Genomic DNA, 22,251 nt, shown 5'->3' on the forward strand with positions numbered 1-22,251 from the left:
GGGTTCCCAGGTTGGAAGATTAGCTCACCCGGCCCTAGCTATATAAGCTGACCAGAGCAAGGGGGCTCCCCAGGGCCGACTCAACATTTCAACCCCCAGGAGGAAAACAGACAGAGGAACTTTAGGTCAACATGATGGTTCTGAAAGTAGAAGAGCTGGTATGTAAAGCACATTATTTCTACGAAGTGAAAAATGGGGCAGCCTTGATTTTTATTTGAAAATTGAAATGCCCTTTTCTTTCTTGCATAATGTGCTGGTACTCTGAAAATGTCATATATGGAAAATGGTTGGTTTATGTGATGAAATAAGTGAAACTGGAAAAAGAGAGCTGGCAGTAATGAATTCTCTACATATTTCCTATCTATTATCTTCTCCTTTGCTTTTATTACTAAAGTGTGCAATCATGTATAGTTACCAAAATGCCTTAGGGGAGAAGTTCTATTGCAAGAATATATGTCTGGAAACTATAACTCAAGGCAAGGGATCATCAACCTAAAATGAAAGAATTTTAAATAATCGGTGGGGATGCGGAGGACAGATTGTGATTTTCCTAGGAGAAATGTGATTAAGTAGATTAAAAGTAGATTTAAACATTTCAACCTAACCTAAACCTTGATTTAACCAAGAGAGGGGGACAAGCATGTGAAGGTTATCCTGGAACACTGCAGCAACTCGTTGCTGCCGGAGATAGGAGAATGTGCTGCAATGGAGGCCACTGTCAGCAGGGAGGGAGGGCTGGGGGCTGCCTGCAGCATCTTCTGTGGAGAATGACCCCAGGACAGGCCTGCTACTTCTGACCCTGCCATCTTCCCTTGTAGGTTACAGGGAAGAAGAATGGCAGTGGGGACTCTGGGGAGTTCCTTCCTGAGGATTTCAGAGATGGAGAGTATGAAGCTGCTGTCACTTTAGAGAAGCAAGACGACCTGAAAACACTTCCAGCCCACTTTGTGAGCCTGCGGGAGCAACAGTGGAAAACTGAGAAACAGCGAGAGGCAGAGGTAAGACCCTTCCATGAAATTCATGCGTGGGAGGTTGGGGACGGGGCAGAGGATGGAGGTGCCAGACAGGAAGGAGAAGAGAGAGAAACCAAACAAATGCAACCATTCCAGAGATGTTTCTTTACCAGATTCTAACCTATAAAGAGGCAACTTCTATGGGACAGGTTGCAGAAAATAATTCTTTGGCAAGACTATGACCTCTGGATTCCAAATCAATCACTGTATGTTCTGTGACTGTGTTTTGATTGAAAGACTTGGAAAGAGAAATGTGTCCAGTGAATTTCTGATGTCTTACACTGTCTGGTTAATCCCAAACAAGGGAGCCTTCTTCTTCTTAGTAATGTGGTTTGTGGTCCAAGGATCATCGTTTGACTGTGGCCGCTTTCTGTGTTGACAAAATGTGTTGCTGGGTGAATTTTCACTGCTTACTAACCACAGATAAAACATGCATTTGTTAGCTGTAGTCCAGGATAGTCTATTTCATGAGCCCTGCTTAGTGGCCCACCTGAAAGACAATGGCATTGGAATTTTAGAGCTTAAAACTTATTAGTGGAGTCTTCTGGGTAAAAAAAAAAAAAAAATTCATGAGCATGATACAAAATTCTACAGAAATCTGGGGTTTGTTTATGGAAATAATTACAAAATCATCACTTAGAGACTAGATCCTATCTCCAGTGAAAAGCTGATGCTATGAGAAAGGAAAGTGAAGATGAAGGCAATTAGCGGAAAAATTTGACCCCTAAGTACTTGAATAAGAAGTCACTAAATCCAAGTCAAAGACTTATTATAAATTTTTTATCTTTTTGCGCAAACTGTTCACGTACTTAGCTCAGACCTTGCAGATTCTGTTTTGACACAACCAGAATGCTTGTCAGTAGAACTCACTGTATTTTGAAACATGGATTTCTTTTTTAGCTCAAGAAGAAAAAACTAGAACAAAGATCAAAGCTTGAAAATTTAGAAGACCTTGAAATCATCATTCAACTGAAGAAAAGGAAAAAATACAGGAAAACTAAAGTTCCAGTTGTGAAGGAACCTGAACCCGAAATCATCGTAAGGGCTGCTTGGTTTTGCAGTATTACACCTCGGCATTAGGCTACAGGGGAATAAATATCTGTGGAGGGTGTGATTGAATGTTGGAAAACCCATGGTAACTCTCACACTGTTTTTTCGGCTTTAGACAGAACCTGTGGATGTGCCTAGTTTTCTGAAGGCTGCCCTGGAGAATAAACTGCCAGTAGTAGAAAAATTCTTGTCAGACAAGAACAATCCAGATGTCTGTGATGAGGTAAGGCTTATACAAAGCACTGCAAAATCCAGCTCATTAATTTTGTGTTTCTTATGCTTTGCTGCAGCCTTGCTAATCTAGTGCCAAAAATCAATCCACCTGAAACAGTCTCCCCAGCTGTTGCCACATATGCCAATAGCATAACAGGGGAGTGCAGTGGTCCAAAAAAAGAAAATGCTGGATTAGTGCTAGGGATTGCATTATTTTTTGCACTCTAATATACTTCTGACTGCTTTTTCAGCTTGTCTTTAATTTTTAGATCTTTGGGATAGACTCTTAATATGGCAGGACCAACGAGTCACCAGTGGAGAAATATATTATTAGCATTATCTTTGATTGGACTCAAATACATCAGCTCCACACAGGGAATCTGTAGCCTGGAGTTCAAGTGCTAGCTCTATCACTACTGGCCTATTTGATTTTTAGCAGCCAATCTGCATTTTCTGGACCTCAGTTTCCTTATCTGAAAATAGAGGGCATTGGAGTGAAATGCCTTAAAGGTGTTCCAGCACGGTCTATTAATCCATTTATATGAAGCCATTTACCAGAAATCACTAACCCTTTTTGTATCCTTTCCCCCATGAATTGGAATAAGGAATCATTTCTGAAGTTGAATGAAAAATGTCTCCCATTTTCTTAAAAATGAATTGAATGCTTTTTGATATTCAACCTATCAACTGTCCCAGATGGAAGAAAACAGCCTGAACTGCATGGCAAATACTACAGACACCATGAAGGCACAAAATACAAGAAAGGGAAATGTCAGCCTTTAGGTAGTTTTGAATCTTTAAGCCCATGTGCCTCGATGTAGACCTCGAAGCACTTAGAAATGTATGTTGCAGGAGGCGCAAATCTCAGTTGCAGAATAATCGTTGTAGACAACGAGTTTAGTAAATTTGACATTTCTAATTCATAAAGAAGCACTCAAGTTTCTATCAGCTAGGTCATCAGAGTCCCCAGCTTCATACTTCTTAGAAAGGATTTATGCTCATTTTTATATGCATCGCTCCCTCTCTCTTTCTTAAATCTCTATTTTGACAGTATAAACGGACAGCTCTTCATAGAGCATGCTTAGAAGGACATTTGGCAATTGTGGAGAAGTTAATAGAAGCTGGAGCCCAGATTGAATTCCGTGATATGGTAAATATATTTCTTTGTTTGGAAGTGAGCCAAAGTAAGTGGACTATATGAAACTTGAGAAAACCTACAATGGAAAAGGGGGCTGACTGTATTGAAAATTGATCTGCAAGAACTAGGCAGAAGCTCGTTTCTCCGTACAAAGGGAAGTTGGGAGATGGGACTAGGTCATGTGGGAAGTATTTTCTACACATACTGAAAGGAGAGGAGTGTTCCAGGGAAACGAAGGAAGTGAGAGCTGCTAGACAGAATTCAATAACCTCATCGAAGACTTGGGTCATTATCACGTCAGTAGCCTTACTGAGAAGTAACGCAGTCAACACTTGCCTTTCAGCCTCCATGTCCTTCCACCATATGTGGCCGCCTGCTCCTGGCCCCTTGGCTGCCAACAGCATCTCAGAATTCTCTAGCTGCACACCTTATATGATAGATGCTGATTGCCATCTGTGAGATTTGGGGCTAGACTGCATACAAAATGAATTTCATCTACGGAAAGTAGCTGCTATTCAGACCTCAGTAATTCAACCACTGTGATTTCTACACAGACCGGTACACAGCATATTTTACGACCTAAGATTGAGCTGGGAAAATACTTTATTTAAATATAGCTCAATTTGACTTTTCAGCAAAGTGGAAAAGGGACTGGAAAAGTCCAAAGGAACTGGCCAAAATTGAACCCAAAAGACGTACACACAGAAAAACAAGAAAAGAAACAAAATATAAAGTTTGTATAGAAAGACACAAAAATTCACGAGCATGGGATTTGGAGGGCCAGGGATATACCAGACTTACTCCTATGAGTAAGCACAGTGACCACGAGTGATGATGGTCAAGGTACAGAGGGTGTGCTGGCACAAATGGCAGGAGAGAACCAGCAAGGGATGAGGAAAAAACAACAGGGACAAGGGAGAGGTGTCAGATCCAGATGAACATCTTTTGGAAGGGACTACTTTTATTCTGCCAGAATTTTAAAATACATTTGTCTAGAACTTTTGAGTCTACCTGGCAAAAGCGGTTAAAAGTTCCAGGCAGACTGTGGGTTAGAATATCTCTTCTGCCACTTACTAGCTGTGTTTCCTTGGGCAAGAAACTTGAATATTTCGGAGCCTTGTTTTTCTCATCTGCAAAACGAGCACAGAATACCCACTTCATAATGTTGCTGGGAGCATCATTGTGTCTGAAGTACGCGGCACTATGTTGGCACGAGGAAATTCCCAATAAATTGTAGTTCTTATCCTCTTTTAAAAAGATTTATTAGGTTTATTAAGAACCTCCTAACGATGCAAATACGCACATAGATACGTACACAGGAGCGCATACACTCACATTCACACACTTAAGAGTTTAGCCAAAACATTAGGCAAGAGCCTTCGACTACAATAGTTACAACTGGCAACCTAGACAAGGACAGCCCAGTGTCACTCACGGATGCCCTAGCAAACCTGGAGTTCCTGGGCTTTAGAAATGAAGTACTAATTCCTCTGTCTAGGTTCTTCTTTCACTAACTCCTGTCCTTTTACCTTCCCGGTATAGCTTGAATCCACAGCCATTCACTGGGCAAGCCGCGGAGGAAACCTGGATGTCTTAAAACTGTTGCTGAACAAAGGAGCAAAAATCAGTGCACGGGATAAGGTATTTCTCCTCCTCCTGTCCCCCTCCTTCTTCCCCTCCTCCACCCTGTCCCTCCTCCACTTCTCCCCTTCACACATGCCTTGGGGTCTGGGCAGCCTTTGTCCTCAAGCCCAGGGACACAGCAGGCTCTTGCATTTTGCAGTTGCTCAGCACGGCGCTGCACGTGGCGGTGAGGACCGGCCACTACGAGTGCGCAGAGCATATCATCGCCTGCGAGGCGGAACTCAACGCCAAAGACCGAGTGAGTAGCCCGGCAGAGTTTGGCCTCCTAAAGCTTCACTCATTTACATATTTGGAATAACTGCCCCAGCCGGGCACCCTTGCGGGACCCACTTCCTGGCCTCAGGCTCACCTTGTCTGTTCACTCTGCTTCTCTAGGAAGGAGATACCCCCCTGCATGACGCCGTGAGGCTGAACCGGTACAAGATGATCAGACTCCTGATCATGTATGGCGCCGACCTCAACATCAAGAACTGTGTAAGTGCTCAAGCAAGGGGCCCTGCTTGCCAGCCTTCTAATGAACAAAAATATGGCTCACATACTTGAAAAGATTCTTACAACGGTAGTGTTGATATTTCAGGGGTCTCTTGATGGTTTAAATGCCCCTGGTCATTCCCATAAGGACATTGCTGAGTTTGGCAAGGACTCAGATCACCTGGTCAGAGATGGGGAAGACATCGTGACTGCTATGACCTCGGTGCCTAACATAGCCTGTAGTAATTCTTTAAAAATTTGGCCTTGAAGATAAAAGATGGCCAAACCGCCCATGCTTACAGACATAAGCACAGTCTGCCTTGGCCGTCCCTGGCTGAGCAAGGTTTGGGGTAGTCAGGAATAAAGACACCCACCACTGCTGAAGTTGTCAAAAATTCCACAGTGGTCAATGCAACCAAGGGCCAAGGAACTCAAATTAATCAACATCTAATCCAAGTAATTCTGAATAGTCCTCCCCTCCTTACAGCAGCATGACAGGCTACCACTTTTTCCAGGGGGGAGCCATGCTTTTGCCTTTTTTTTTTTCCTTTTTTTTTTTTTGCGGTACGCGGGCCTCTCACTGTTGCGGCCTCTCCCGCTGCGGAGCACAGGCTCCGGACACGCAGGCTCAGCGGCCATGGCTCACGGGCCCAGCTGCTCCGCGGCATGTGGGATCTTCCTAGACCAGGGCACGAACCCGTGTCCCCTGCATCGGCAGGCGGACTCTCAACCACTGCGCCACCAGGGAAGCTCCATTGCCTATATTTTTGAGATAATTTCTGTTCATTCTCCTCTTTGGTTTATCTGCACATCCCTCAAAATACTTTCCTGTATTTAAGCCCTGAAAATGCGTGTATAAGTCCCCTTTATAAGTATGTATTAATTAAGCTTCATCTGTAAGCCAGGGAATGTAACCAAATTTTCCTCATGGTCCCAATTCCCACTCAAGCATCATCTAGGCTTTAAAAATATCACTGGGAGGGGGCTTCCCTGGTGGCGCAGTGGTTGAGAGTCCACCTACCAATTCAGGGGACACAGGTTTGTGCCCCGGTCCGGGAAGATCCCACATGCCGTGGAGTAGCTGGATCCATGAGCCATGGCCGCTGAGCCTGTGCGTCCGGAGCCTGTGCTCTGCAACGGGAGAGGCCACAACAGTGAGAGACCCGCATACCGCAAATAAATAAATAAATAAATAAATAATTTAAACTATCAGAAAGAGTAGATTTAATGAAATCCCCAAGGCTGCAGAAAATATGATTTTTTTTCAGGCAGTGAGAGACACTACCTGCAGAGATAAATAGCGTACAGATCTGGGGAGACTGTGTAAGTAGCCAGGGAATCACGAGATAAATTTCAATACAGAGGAGTTCGAGGAATTCATGAAAGAATAGCTCCAAATATACAAATAGTGCTCAGGGCTCTGAATTATCAGTAAGACCCCAGCATAAAGGTTCTGGAACTGTTAATGTCACTGACCCAATGGATGGATGTTCCCAAAAAAGACCACTAAGCTATTGGACACCATCTTGAAGGGAACTGGAAACAATACATTACTGTATTGTTGTCCAAAACTCTGTCTTCATGTTTGCTGATGAGTGTCCCTCAAGGTGCGATGCTAAAAGGTGAGAAGGTCCAGAATGAAGGTTGCAGGGCCACTAACTCAAATCCGCACAGGTTCCAGGCAGATGGCATAGATGACTTACATGGTGGCTGCTGGTGCCATGCACACAGCTTACTTAAAGGTAGCAGCCCTTCCCCAACTCAGCCCATTGCTGCTCCGTGAAACCACAGGAATTGTGCTGCCAGGTCTCCCAGTTTTTTCACAGAGATCACAAATTCAGCTGGGAAATCTCTTAATTTCCAACTGTTGCCAATTAATTCCAGGTTTAAAAAAATTCTGAGCTCTGTTTGGGCCAAAACAGGTCTCTAGCTTTATTTGCATCTCAAAGCTGCCAGTCTGCAGTCTCTGGGATAAAGAGAGACTTCTGAATGAATAGAGATGGAAAATTTTAGGACTTCTCAAATTTAAAGACAAGAGTTGAGAGATGACACAGTTTTAATTGTTGTAAATATCTTGAGATGTATGCTTAAGGTAAAAAATGTTTGGTCTCAAAAGTTATTTATTCATACATCATTGATATCATCTCCAAGAAAAATAAATTTCCTGGGAGAGACCAATGTAAGTTCTGAGCAGCTGTGAAAAATCTACCCCTTGGAGTGGTACTTGTGTACTTAGGCCAAGGTGTTGAAGCAGCTCATTCTCCTCCAGTTTTTATCAATCAGGAATCATTTTCCAAATTGATAGGAAGTGGTTCTTGACCAAGAGGGATACTACTACCTCCCCACACCCATTTTGCAGGATACTGGGCAAGTATGGAGGCAGTTTTTGAGTTTGAAAATGACTTGGCTTACTCTTGCTGTTTAGTGTCTAGGGACTGGGGATTTTTACCACCACCTGGGATATCCCACAGGAAAGAAAACCATTGCTAATCTGAAATGCCAAAAGCATTCCCGTGAGAAACAGTGAAGGGCTGGTTTGAATATAAACTGCAAATCACTCATAATGGAAAACATAAAACACTTCAATAACATACACCTATCCATTACCTCATTAAATACACACACACACACACACACACACACACACACACACACGAGATGAATTTATAGACGCCTCCCCCCTGGAAGTCAAATTCCCTCCTCTATTTTGATTAGGCTGGGAAGACCCCGATAGATCTGGTGCTACAGTGGCAGAATGGAACCAAAGCAATATTTGACAGCCTCAAAGAGAACTCCTACAAAGCCTCTCGCATAGAGACATTCTGAGGAAAACGACGATAGAAGCTTCCATTGGCTGCTCTTCACCGCCCCGAAGAGCAACTCATCATGAAAACCAGCTTCTCTTTATCAACTGTTGTAAAGCGGCACCTAATTATGTTTTGAGAAAGCACAGGGACGTAGGTATTGACATTTCCCTTAGTGAAACCCACTCTATTTATTTGTATTTATTACTGTTTATTTATTTATTTACTGTGATACCACCGACATTCAGATCCTTTGTGGTCACCCATTTGGAGAACAAGCTTAGTTTCTATGGGATGCATCAGAGCCTCTTCCCATAGGTAGCCCTTAAACTGTGTTAACCAGAAGTGCTGTCAGTGCCGACTTATGTGTCACCTCGCTCATGGAAGATGTTTCAGGGTGTTTTTGAAAGACAAAGGGGATTATTGCAGCCTTCTTTTCTCCTGAATTTTTCATGCTGAAGTGTGAGGCCATGGAAAGCCTGTAGCAACAGGAAAGGAAACAGAATGAAAGTGATTCTGTGAGGACTGTAAAGCCCGCCATTCGACGCCTGGGCCTGGTAATTCTTACTAGGTCACACGCTGTACGTACCAAGGTAAAGAGAATGTCTTGAGTGTAAGTGGAAGGAGTGGGCCGCTGGGCCGTGCAGAACTGAATGAGTTCAAAAGAGACGAAAGTAACTGCGAATTGTAAATGTGTAAATGTATATTATGCTGTATGTATATTTTATGTTCATAATAAAAGCAAATCCTAACCCTCTTCCCTCCTTTCAGTGAGAATCATGCAAAAAGGCCATTTAGATGGGGTTTTCTTTGTCTTCCAAGCTTTTCATATTAGGAGTGTCCTGTAGAACCGCACCTCTCAGTATTTAACGTGTCCACAGATCACCTGAGGATCTCGTTAAAATTCAGATTCCGATTCCTCCAGTGTGGGTGGGGCCTGAGATTCTGCATTTCCGACAAGCCCCCAGGCGATGCAGAAGTGGTGGTATAGCACAGCCACATTGAGCAGCACAGCTGTGAAAACCATAAAGATACCCAGGAGTTCAAGCTTTTTTGGCCCCAGTGATGGGGAGAAAGAGACCTCTGGTGGGCAAAATGATTACTGCAAGTTAAGGTGTTCCCTTAAGATGTTCCCCTGGGGCTTAACTAATCTGAGGATTAACAATTATTGTGCACACCCGCGGTAATGGCAAAGCCTGCCCACGAGAAAACACACCTGGCCAATGATTGTTGACCTCCAAGGGGAGCTACTTTGCCGCCACGTGCTGGGCCAGGTGCTATGACCTGTGACGAGAAAACCAAACTGTCCCCGTCCTGCCTTCCTGGAATAGATGAATATTAAAGAAATAATCACAGAAATAAATATACGGTAACAATCTGCAGTAAGTATATAAAGAAGTAAAAAGTACAGAGTGCTGAGAATCTAAGCTGTGGAGGCCCGTCATTCGATGGGGAGGCTGCGGAGAGGGTTTCTACAAAGACTTCTTTGAGGTGGGAACCTTTCAGGGGAGTCTGAAGGATAAACTGGAGTTATTCAAGCACAGTGTTCAGGCAGCAGAGAGAACACAGAAAAGGGCAAGGTTATGGGAAAAGTATGAAGGCCAACGTGAAACACTCGCACTAGTACCCCTCCCATAAAACACCCCAGATAGGATAAAACTCATAACCTCTTTGCTATGCCTCTAACACTTTGAGAGGGCATGTAGGCACAGTCCATAACCAGAAGATCCTCCAGTTAGCTGATCATGGAGTTGTGAGGATGGTTTGAAATATTTTTGTACCTTTTCTATCTAGTCTCTGAACAATCTGTAGAGTCCACCTCCTGGGGGCGTCAGGAGCTTCATTCTCTCTGTTATCTCCCTCTCAATCCCCTTCTGCCACCCCCTGCTCTCCCTTGAGGGTCCTGGCTCTAACCCGTCAGATCTTTAAGGCTTGGGGTCCTTCCATTTCTTCCAAGTAAAGCACCTACAACATAGGCAGCATCTCCACTGCTGCAATGATGTCTCCCACAGCATAGCTTGGGTGTGTTATTATTTACGTGGCTAAGTTTTCTCTTGATGTCTTCCTCAAATTCCCCTCCCCACAAGAGCTGGAAGCTAAAGGAGAGAAGGAAGTAAGGGGTTAAAACACTTTTGTGTTGCTGCATATAAAGATTTGCACTAGTACAGAGGTAGGGGGCATGAGAATCAACATGGAATAAGTCCCATTATAACAAGGCCAACTCAGTGACCTTTGCTAATGGAAAAGATAAACACTTCAGGCAAAATCTTCAAGTTTCTGTCACACTGGCGGTCAACATTTTTTTTTTTTTTCGGTACACGGGCCTCTCACTGTTGCGGCCTCTCCTGTTGCAGAGCACAGGTTCCGGACGCGCAGGCTCAGCGGCCATGGCTCACAGGCCTAGCCGCTCCGTGGCATGTGGGATCTTCCCGGACCGGGGCACAAACCTGTGTCCCCTGCATCGGCAGGCGGACTCTCAACCACTGCGCCACCAGGGAAGGCCCTGGCACTCAACTTTTATAAGCTCCCTGTCTTCCCACCTAAGCCAGCTCCCACCTAAGCCAGACCCACAGTCCGCGTCTTGTGTCCTTTTACCAGTGAAGGGAATGTCCCACTGGCCAATGGAGACTCTTGGAAGTTGTTCTAGACTTTCCCTTTGCCTCATCCCTCTTTCAACCAACCACCAAGACTTCTTACCAAGCATACTACCTAAGGGGTGCTGTAATCTGTCCACTTCCTCTCATCCTAGGAGCCACTCCCCTAGTTCAGATCACCACAGCAGCTCCCAGATTACTCAAATGCCCTCAGCTTACTTCCCTCCAGTCTGGTCCTCAAGTTGCAGCCAGGGTGATTTTTCTAAAATGCAAATATGATCAAGTCATTCTTCACTTCAAAATTTTTCAGTGGCTGCCCACTTCTCTCAGGATGAAATAAAAGTGCCTTAACGTTTTCTAAAACTCTTGAAATCTGGCTGCCGTTAACTCTTTATTCTCATCTATTTCTCATTACTTTCCTAGCTAAACAGCAAATTTCAACTCTACTGAATTTTCAGTTTCTTAAAAAATCCAGGCACTAGCTTTTGTTCTCATATATTGTGCCAACTCCCTGGAAGGCTCTTCTTCCCACCCCACTGCATCATTTCTCCTCATTCCTCCCCTTCAGGGTAGCTGTATGTCCTCCAGGAAGCCATTCTTAACTCTTACTAAGACTTTGTTAGTCTCAAGTGTGTTTCTGCTGTACTTTTTTTCTCCATGTCATAACATCTGTCATACTGCCTTTATCCCCCAAATGAAAAAATTTCCTCTCCCCTTGAACAAGCAATACATGCTCGTTAAGTATTAAGCCAATTATAGAAATGAATGAAGAAAGCAAACATCACCAATAATCCTAATTTAATGACGCGGATTATTTCTGTGCACATTACATATGGGCACTGTACATTTAGCTTTATAACTCTTTTCAATTGAACAACTTATTCTAGACATCCTTATAAATGGTAGTCTTATGTTTCAATGTACAATGGAATTTAACCAATCCTATCATTATTGGACATTCAGGTTGTTTCCATTTTCCCATTTTAGACATTGTTGCAATGAATATTCTTATCCATGCATCCTTTACACCTAACCAGTTATTTCTGAAGAAATACATTTATAGAAATACCTATAAGGTTGGTATCAAATTATCCCTTCCACAATGTTATTGCCTTTCCCCACAATCATGAAAATACTCATTTTATAAATGTTTTATTTTTTCAACCCAATTAGGAAAAGAAAGATGTATTTTTGATTATTTTCCCTTGATTACTAAAAAAGTTCAGCATCTTCAGGTTTATTGAGCATTTTTCTGGGCCAGTCTTCCTTGCTCAATTTTCTATTAAGTCAGGTTCCCTGGAAGCGGTGCTTGAAATAAGGATTCTTGTGGAAGTGATTTCTTGACAGTGGTCTATAAGGGACTGAGGAAAACAGGACAGGGCAGGAGAAGAAAAGAAAAGAGGCAAAGACATGGTTTAAGAAGTCTCTCCTAAACCTAATCCCATGGGGAGCTCAGGAGCATAAACTGCACCACAGAGGCCAGAAGGCCAGGCTGTAGGGCCCTGCTCAGGCATTCACCATGGGCCAACCTCCAGGGGAGGGTGAGGATAAACCATTAATATCCAACATCTGCAGCAGCTGGAGAAGGGGTACACCAGCCTGGTAAAAAGGACCTGGGGCTTCCCTGGTGGCGCAGTGTTTGGGAGTCCGCCTGCCGATGCAGGGGACACGGGTTTGTGCCCCGGTCCGGGAAGATCCCACATGCCACGGAGCGGCTGGGCCCATGAGCCATGGCTGCTGAGCCTGCACTCCGCAACGGGAGAGGCCGCAATGGTGAGAGGCCCACGTACCGGAAAAAAAAAAAAAAAAAAAAAAAAAAAAAAAAAAGGATCTGGATGGACACTAGCAGTATTTGTCATGTTGCATATTTGTTTTTTAAAAGCAATTTCTTTAAAGAAGCATATTCCTCTCTGGAATATGCACTGTAAATGTTCCTTCCTAGTTGTTCGTACTTTTCTAACACTAAATTTTTATAGACAAATTGATCAAGCTTTTATGTTTCCTGGCTCTGGTGACCATGTTTAGGTCTTTTCCAATCCAAGCTTATTTTCTTTTTAAATAATTACCTTTTTCTTTAGTATTTTACACTTTAAAAAAATTTAAATCTTTAATCCACCTAAATTTATTATGCGTGTGTACTGGGTATGAGGTAGGGAATGGACTTGTTGTTTTCCCTAAATGACAGAATAACAGCTGACATTTAGTAGGTACATTCTATGAGACAGGTTCTGCTCTGGGCCTTCTACAAATTTTAATCCACTTAACCCTTGCAATAATGCCATAAGGAGAAGAGAAGAAGGAAGTGAGGCACAGAGTGGTTACGTCATTTGTCCAAGGTTACAGGTAGTAAGTACTAGCAAGTTGGAATTTTAACACAGGCAGTGTGTCTACAGTCTTTGCACTTAACTGTACTGTACTGTGCTGTCCTGCCTCTCCTGCCAGGTAACCAGTTGTTCCAACACCACTTACTGAACAATCCATCATTACTTCCTATAACTGAAGTGTTCCGGACTCCCAGCTCTTTCATTCTTCTATATGAATTTCTGTACCAATTATACACTGTTTTAGTTACTAGAGTTCTGTTGTACTCTGTAATACTCAGCTGTACAAGTGTCTTTCATTGTTTTTCTACAAAATTCCCTAGCTATTCTCAAACTTTTTTCTTTCAAAATAGCAAGCCTAAAAAGAAAACCCATACACAAGCAAACAAAAATACATACAGACACTTTGTTTTGGATTTTGTTAAATTCATAGATTAAATCGGGGGAGAATTTGATGTACCACAACTCCCTTCATGTATTCCAGTCTAATTTCCCACGTCACTTTTATTTAACAGTTTTCCTCACAGAGTCCCATCATTTCTTGGTAATTTATGTCTTTGTGATTAGGGCCACTTTTTTTTTTTTTTCCCATTTTAAAGTAGACTTGTTTTATTTTTATAAATTTTTTAACATCTTTATTGGAGTATAATTGCTTGACAATGGTGTGTTACTTTCTGCTTTATAACAAAGTGAATCAGCTATACATATACATATATCCCCATATCTCCTCCCTCCTGCATCTCCCTCCCACCCTCCCTATCCCACCCCTCTAGGTGGTCACAAAGCACCAAGCTGATCTCCCTGTGCTATGCAGCTGCTTCCCACTAGCTATTTTACATTTGGTAGTGTATGTATGTCCATGCCACTCTCTCACTTTCTCCCAGCTTACCCTTCCCCCTCCTCGTATCCTCAAGTCTGTTCTCTAGTAGGTCTGCGTCTTTATTCCAGTCTTGCCCCTAGGTTCTTCATGACCGTTTTTTGTTTGTTTGTTTTTTAGATTCCATGTATATGTGTTAGCATATGGTATTTTTCTCTTTCTGACTTACTTAACTCTGTATGACAGACTCTAGTCCCATCCACCTCACTACAAATGATTCAATTTTGTTTCTTTTTATGGCTGAGTAATATTTCACTGTATATATGTGCCACATCTTCTTTATCCATTCATCTGTCTATGGACACTTAGGTTGCTTCCATGTGCTGGCTATTGTAAATAGAGCTGCAATGAACATTGTGGTACATGACTCTTTTTGAATTATGGTTTTCTCAGGGTATATGCCCAGCAGTGCGATTGCTGGGTCATATGGTAGTTCTATTTTTAGTTTTTTAAGGAACCTCCATACTGTTCTCCATAGTGGCTGTATCAATTTACATTCCCACCAACAGTGCAAGAGGGTTCCCTTTTCTCCACACCCTCTCCAGCATTTATTGTTTGTCGATTTCTTGATGATGGCGATTCTGACTGGTGTGAGATGATGTCACATTGTAGTTTTGATTTGCATTTCTCTAATGATTAATGACGTTGAGCATTCTTTCATGTGCTCGTTGGCAATCTGTATATCATCTTTGGAGAAATGTCTATATAGGTCTTCTGCCCATTAGGTCTTCTGTCTTTTCTTTGTCTTGTTTATGGTTTCCTTTGCTGTGCAAAAGCTTTTAAGTTTCATTAGGTCCCATTTGTTTTTGTTTTTATTTCCATTTCTCTAGGAGGTGGGTCAAAAAGGACCTTACTGTGATTTATGTCATAGAATGTTCTGCCTATGTTTTCCTCTAAGAGTTCGATAGTGTCTGGCCTTACATTTAGGTCTTTAATCCATTTTGAGTGTATTTTTATGTATGGTGTTAGGGAGTGTTCTAATTTCATTCTTTTACATGTAGCTGTCCAGTTTTCCCAACACCACTTATTGAAGAGGCTGTCTTTTCTCCACTGTATATTCCTGCCTCCTTTATCAAAGATAAGGTGACCATATGTGTGTGGGTTTATCTCTGGGCTTTCTTGATCTATATTTCTGTTTTTATGCCAGTACCATACTGTCTTGATGACTGTAGCTTTGTAGTATAGTCTGAACTCAGGGAGCCTGATACCTCCAGCTCCATTTTTCTTTCTGAAGATTGCTTTGGCTATTCGGGGTCTTTTGTGTTTCCATAAAAATTGTGAAATTTTTTGTTCTACTTCTGTGAAAAATGCCAGTGGTAGTTTGATAGGGGATTGCATTGAATCTGTAGATTGCTTTGGGTAGTAGAGTCATTTTCACAATGTTGATTCTTCCAATGCAAGAACATGGTATATCTCTCCATTTGTTTGTATTATCTTTAATTTCTTTCATCAGTGTCTTATAATTTTCTGTATACAGGTCTTTTGTCTCGTTAGGAAGGTTTATTCCTCTTTTATTTTTGTTGCAGTGGTAAATGGGAGTGTTATCTTAATTTCACTTTCAGATTCTTCATCATTAGTGTATAGGAATGCAAGAGATTTCTGTGCATTAATTTTGTATCCTGCACTTTACTAAATTCATTGATTCGTTCTAGTAGTTTTCTGGTAGCATCTTTAGGATTCTCTATGTATAGTATCACGTCATCTGCAAACAGTGACAGCTTTACTTCCTTTCTGATTTGGATTCCTTTGTTTCCTTTTCTCTTCGGACTGCTGTGGCTAAAACTTCCAAAACTATGTTGAATAAGAATGGTGAGAGTGGGCAACCTTGTCTCTTTCCTGACCTTAGAGGAAATGGTTTCAGTCTTTCACTAGTGAGAATGACGGTGGTTGTGGGTTTGTCATATACAGCCTTCATTATGTTGAGGTAAGTTCCCTCTATGCCTACTTTCTGGAGGGCTTTTATCATAAATGGGTGTTGAATTTTGTTGAAAGCTTGCTCTGCATCTATTGAGATGATCATATGGTTTTTCTCCTTCAGTTTGTTAATATGGTGTATCACATTGATCAACTTGCACATACTGAAGAATCCTTGCATTCTTGGGATAAACCCCACTTGATCATGGTGTATGATCCTTTTAATGTGCTGTTGGATTCTGTTTGCTAGTATTTTGCTGAGGATTTTTGCATCTATGTTCATCAGTAATACTGGCTTGTAGTTTTCTTTCTTTGTGACATCTTTGACTGGTTTTGGTATCAGGGTGATGGTGGCCTTGTAGAGTGAGTTTGGGAGTGTTCCTCCCTCTGCTATATTTTGGAAGAGGTTGAGAAGGATAGGTGTTAGCTCTTCTCTAAATGTTTGATAGAATTCACCTGTGAAGCCATCTGGTCCTGGGCTTTTGTTTGTTGGAAGATTTTAATCACAGTTTCAATTTCAGTGCTTGTGATTGGTCTGTTTATATTTTCTATTTCTTCCTTGCTCATTCCAAGGCTGAGCATTTCTAAGAATTTGTCCATTTCTTCCAGGTTGTCCATTTTATTGGCATATAGTTGCTTGTAGTAATCTCTTATGATCCTCTGTATTTCTGCAGTGTCAGTTGTTACTTCTCCTTTTTCATTTCTAATTCTATTGATTTGAGTCTTCTCCCTTTTTTTCTTGATGAGTCTGGCTAATGGTTTATCAATTTTGTTTATCTTCTCAAAGAACCAGCTTTTAGTCTTATTGGTCTCTGCTATCATTTCCTTCATTTCTTTTTCATTTATTTCTGATCTGATCTTTATGATTTCTTTCCTTTTGCTAACTTTGGGGCGTTTTTTTGTTCTTCCTTCTCTAATTGCTTTAGGTGTAAGGTTAGGTTGTTTATTTGAGATGTTTCTTGTTTCTTAAGGTAGGATTGTATTGCTATAAACTTCCCTCTTAGAACTGCTTTTGTTGCATCCCATAGGTTTTGGGTCATTGTGTTTTCATTGTCATTTGTTTCTAGGTATTTTTTGATTTCCTCTTTGATTTCTTCATTGATCTCTTGGTTATTAATTAGTGTATTGTTTAGCCTCCATGTGTTTGTATTTTTTACAGATGTTTTCCTGTAATTGATATCTAGTCTCATAGCGTTGTGGTTGGAAAAGATACTTGATACGATTTCAATTTTCTTAAATTTACCAAGGTTTGTCTTGTGACCCAAGATATGGTCTATCCTCGAGAATGTTCCATGAGCACTTGAGAAGAAAGTGTATTCTGTTGTTGTTGGATGGAATGTCCTATAACTATCAATTAAATCCATCTAGTTTAATGTATCATTTAACGCTTGTGTTTCCTTATTTATTTTCATTTTGCATGATCTGTCCATTGGTGAAAGTGGGGTGTTAAAGTCCCCTACTATGAATGTGTTACTGTAGATTTCCCCTTTTATGGCTGTTAGTATTTGCCTTATGTATTGAGGTGCTCCTATGTTGGGTGCATAAATATTTACAACTGTTATACCTTCTTCTTGGATTCATCTCTTGATCATTATGTAGTGTCCTTCTTTGTCTCTTGAAATAGTCTTTGTTTTAAAGTCTATTTTGTCTGATATGAGAATTGCTACTCCAGCTTTCTTTTGATTTCCATTTGCATGGAATATCTTTTTCCATCCCCTCACTTCCAGTCTGTATGTGTCCCTAGGTCTGAAGTGGGTCTCTTGTAGACAGCATATATACAGGCCTTGTTTCTGTATCCATTCACCCAGTCTGTGTCTTTTGGTTGGAGCATTTAATGCATTTACATTTAAGGTAATTATCGATATGCACGTTCCTAAGACCATTTTCTTAATTGTTTTGGGTTTGTTATTGTAGGTCTTTTCATCCTCTTGTGTTTCCTGCCTAGAGAAGTTCCTTTAGCATTTGTTGTAAAGCTGGTTTTGTGGTGCTGAATTCTCTTAGCTTTTGCTCGTCTGTAAAGGTTTTAATTTCTCCATCAAATCTGAATGAGCTCCTTGCTGGGTAGAGTAATCTTGGTTGTAGGTTTTTCTCCTTCATCACTTTAAATATGTCCTGCCACTCCCTTCTGGCTTGCAGTTAACAGCTGAAAGATCAGCTGTTAACCTTATGGGGATTCCCTTGTGTGTTATTTGTTGTTTTTCCCTTGCTGCTTTTAATATATTTTGTCTTTAATTTTTTTCAGTTTGATTAATATGTGTCTTGGTGTGTTTCTCCTTGGATTTATCCTGTATGGGACTCTCTGTGCTTCCTGGACTTGATTATATATTTCCTTTCCCGTATTAGGGAAGTTTTCAACTGTAATCTCTTCAAATATTTTCTCAGTCCCTTTCTTCTTCTCTTCTTCTTCTGGGACCCCTATAATTCGAATGTTGGTGCGTTTAATGTTGTCCCAGAGGTCTCTGAGACTGTCCTCAGTTCTTTTCATTCTTCATTCTGCTCTGCGGTAGTTATTTCCACTATTTTATCTTCCAGGTCACTTATCCGTTCTTCTGCCTCAGTTATTCTGCTACTGATCCCTTCTAAAGAATTTTTAATTTCATTTATTGTGTTGTTCATCACTGTTTGCTCTTTAGTTCTTCTAGATCCCTGTTAAACGTTTCTTGTATTTTTTCCATTCTCTTTCCAAGATTTTGGACCATCTTTACTATCATTATTCTGAATTCTTTTTCAGGTAGACTGCCTATTTCCTCTTCATTTGTTAGGTCTGGTGGGTTTTTACCTTGCTCCTTTATCTGCTGTGTTTTTTTCTGTCTTATTTTGCTTAACTTACTGTGTTTGGGGGTCTCCTTTTCACAGGCTGCAGGTTCGTAGTTCTTGTTGTTTTTGGTGTCTGTCCCCAGTGGCTAAGGTTGGTTCGGTAGGTTGTGTAGGGTTCCTGGTGGAGGGGACTGGTGCCAGTGTTCTGGTGGATGAGGCTGGATCTTGTCTTTCTGGTGGGCAGGTCCACGTCTGGTGGTGTGTTTTGGGGTGTTTGTGGCCTTATTATGATTTTAGGCAGCCGCTCTGCTAATGGGTGGGGTTGTGTTCCTGTCTTGCTAGTTGTTTGGCGTAGGGTGTCCAGCACTGTAGCTTGCTGGTCATTGAGTGGAGCTGGGTCTTGGCGTTGAGATGGAGATCTCTGGGAGATTTTCGCCATTTGAGATTACGTGGAGATGGGAGGTCTCTGGTGGAACAGTGTCCTGAACTTGGCTCTCCCACCTCAGAGGCACAGGCCTAATGCCTGGCTGGAGAACCAAGCGCCTGTCATCCACACGGCTCAGAATAAAAGGGAGAAAAAAAAAAGAAAGAAAGAAAGAAAGAAGATAAGATAAAGTTATTAAAATAAAAAATAATTATTAAAAAAATTTTTTTAAATAAAAAGAAAAGAAAGAAGAGAGCAAGCAAATCAAAAAATAAATCCACCAATGATAAAAAGCACTAAAACCTATATTGAAAACAAACAACAAAGGACAGACAGAACCCTAGGACAAATGGTAAAACCAAAGGTATACAGACAAAATCACACATAGAAACATACACACTCACAAAAAGAGAAAAAGGGGAAAAAAATATATCGTTGCTCACAAAGTCCACCTCCTCAATTTGGGATGATTTATTGTTTATTCAGGAATTCCACAGATGCAGGTACATAAAGTTGATTGTGCAGATTTAATTCGCTGCTCCTGAGGATGTTGGGAGAAATTTCCCTTTCTCTTCTTTGTTTGCAGAGGTCCCGGGGTTCAGCGTTGGATTTGGACCCGCCTCTGCGTGTAGGTCGCCTGAGGGTGTCTGTTCCTGCCCAGACAGGACAGGGTTAAAGAAGCAGCTGCTTTGGGGGCTCTGGCTCACTCAGGATGTGGGGAGGAAGGGGTACGGAATGTGGGGTGAGCCTGCGGCGGCAGAGGCCAGCATGACGCACCAGCCCGACGCGCGCCATGTGTTCTCCCGGGGAAGTTGTCCCTGGATCACGGGACACTGGCATGGTGGGCTGCACAGGCTCCCATGAGGGGAGGTGTGGATAGTGACCTGTGCTTGCACACAGGCTTCTTGGTGGCTACAGTAGCAGCCTTAGCGTATCATGCCCGTCTCTGGAGTCCGCACTGATAGCCACGGCTCGCGCCTGTCTTTGGAGCTCCTTTAAGCTGTGTTCTTAATCCCCTCTCTTCACGCACCCCGAAACAATGGTCTCTTGCCTCTTTGGCAGCTCAAGACTTTTTCCCAGACTCCCTCCCAGCTAGCTGTGGCACACTAGCCCCCTTCGGGCTGTGTTCACGCAGCCAACCCCAGTCCTTTCCCTGGGATCCGACCTCGAAAGCCCAAGCCTCAGCTCCCAGTCCCTGCCCGTCCCGGCAGGTGAGCAGACAGGCCTCTTGGGCTGGTGAGTGCTGGTCAGCACCGATCCTCTGTGCGGGAATTTCTCTGCTTTGCCCTCCGCACCCCTGTTGCTGCGCTCTCCTCCGTGGCTCCGAAGCTTCCCCCCTCCGTCACCCGCAATCTCCACCCATGAAGGGTCTTCCTAGTGTGTGGAAACCTTTCCTCTTTCACAGCTCCCTCCCAATGGTGTAGGTCCTGGCCCCATCCTTTTGTCTGTTTTTCCTTTTTTCTTTTGCACTACCCAGGTACGTGGGGAGTTTCTGGCCTTTTGGGAGGTCTGAGGTCTTCTGCTTGCATTCAGTAGGTGTTCTGTAGGAATTGTTCCACATGTAGATGTATTTCTGATGTATTTGTGGGGAGGAAAGTGATCTCCATGTCTTACTCTGCTGCCATCTTGAAGCTCCTCCCTCAGGGGCATCTTTTAAAATGGTATTTTATAACATGTTATTGTTAATGAAAACTACTGGCTTTTATATTTATTTTATAATTGACCACTTTGCTGAACTTTTACTGAAGGTAATGTCACCTTGTTGCAACTAAACCAGTTCACGTTCTAACAAAAGCAAACTTTAAAGAAACCCACTTGCTGTTCTTCACTGGTGACCAGCCATCATGCCCTCCTATTTTGAATAACAGGATAAGCACCTGCTCATAAACAGAAAGCAGGCACAACTGCAAATACATAACAAATGTATTTGAAATACAGGTGCTAAAAAGCACGTGTATTTCTATCTTTTACCCAGTTGCTTTTCTTGAGTTTTTCAAGACTCACATTGTGCCATTAACTTTTCTTCCTTTCTAATATAACACGAAAGACCTCAATGTTATACCTGGTACAGTTGGGGCTAAAATATAGTCAGTTGGTTGAAAAAGTAGATCATTGTGGGGCATCAAAAAAAAGTTGAACATACATCCCCTTAAACATTTTAAGTTTAAAATATATAAATGTACACTCACGTGCCAATCTTTTAAAGAAAGGTCAAAGCCTATTCTTGGAAGTATGGCTCCACTGATGGGAGATCTACAGTTTGTTGAGTTCCAGTCTCTTTAAAGAAGAAAGAAAAGTGATATTTCATTAGGTTTGATTTGCATAATTAGTAATGTTGAGCATCTTTTCATGTGCCTATTGGCTATCGGTACATCTTCCAAAGATATATTGGATACTTTTCAGATCTTCTGCCCATTTTTATTTTATTCACTTATTTATTTTTGGCTGCGTTGGGTCTTCGTTGCTGCACGTGGGGTTTCTCTAGTTGTGGCAAGCGGGGGCTACTCTTGGTTGCAGTGTGTGGGCTTATCATTGTGGTGGCTTCTCTTGCTGTGGAGCATGGACTCTAGGCACGTGAGCTTCAGTAGTTGTGGCACATGGGTTCCGTAGTTGTGGCTCACAGGCTCAGTAGTTGTGGCACATGGGCTTAGTCGCTCTGCAGCATGTGGCACCTTCCCGGACCACGGCTTGAACCCATGTCCCCTGCATTGGCAGGTGGATTCTTAACCACTGCGCCACCAGGGAAGCCCCCTCTGCCCATTTTTAAATTGGGTTGTTTGGTATTTGCTGTTGAGTTGTATGAGTTTTTTATATATTTTGGCTATTAACCCCTCATCAGATATATGATTTTAAAGTATCTTCCCATTCAGTAGGTAGTTTTTTTTTAACCTGACAAAAACTTTTACACACACACACACACACACACATATATATATGTATATTTCCAGATTCTTTTCCTTTATAGGTTATTACAAAATACTGATTATAGTTCCCTGTGCTATACAGTAGGTCCTTGTTGGTTGTCTGTTCG

General features: G+C 42.1%; 1 protein-coding gene across 1 annotated transcript; it reads left to right on the forward strand.

The window, feature by feature from the left end:
* ANKRD1 (ankyrin repeat domain 1) lies at positions 1–9,090 on the forward strand. Its single transcript, XM_067710026.1, has 9 exons — positions 1–158; positions 819–998; positions 1,914–2,051; positions 2,179–2,286; positions 3,328–3,426; positions 4,957–5,055; positions 5,198–5,296; positions 5,434–5,532; positions 8,245–9,090. Exons 1-9 carry the CDS (start codon positions 132–134, stop codon positions 8,353–8,355), a joined length of 960 nt encoding a protein of 319 aa, XP_067566127.1. The 5' UTR covers positions 1–131; the 3' UTR covers positions 8,356–9,090.
* The last annotated feature ends 13,161 nt before the right edge of the window (positions 9,091–22,251 follow it).

The sequence above is a fragment of the Pseudorca crassidens genome, chromosome 16, assembly GCF_039906515.1.
Source record: "Pseudorca crassidens isolate mPseCra1 chromosome 16, mPseCra1.hap1, whole genome shotgun sequence".
In the NCBI taxonomy this organism is placed as follows: domain Eukaryota; kingdom Metazoa; phylum Chordata; class Mammalia; order Artiodactyla; family Delphinidae; genus Pseudorca; species Pseudorca crassidens.

What these genes read in the sequence shown, in the direction of transcription:
- ANKRD1 (XM_067710026.1), top strand. Translation starts at nt 132, where the DNA reads ATGATGGTTCTGAAAGTAGAAGAGCTG. An exon ending in ATCCAGATGTCTGTGATGAG is followed by an intron (nt 2,287 to 3,327) that starts GTAAGGCTTATA and finishes CTATTTTGACAG; the next exon opens with TATAAACGGACAGCTCTTCA. An exon ending in AACTCAACGCCAAAGACCGA is followed by an intron (nt 5,297 to 5,433) that starts GTGAGTAGCCCG and finishes CTGCTTCTCTAG; the next exon opens with GAAGGAGATACCCCCCTGCA.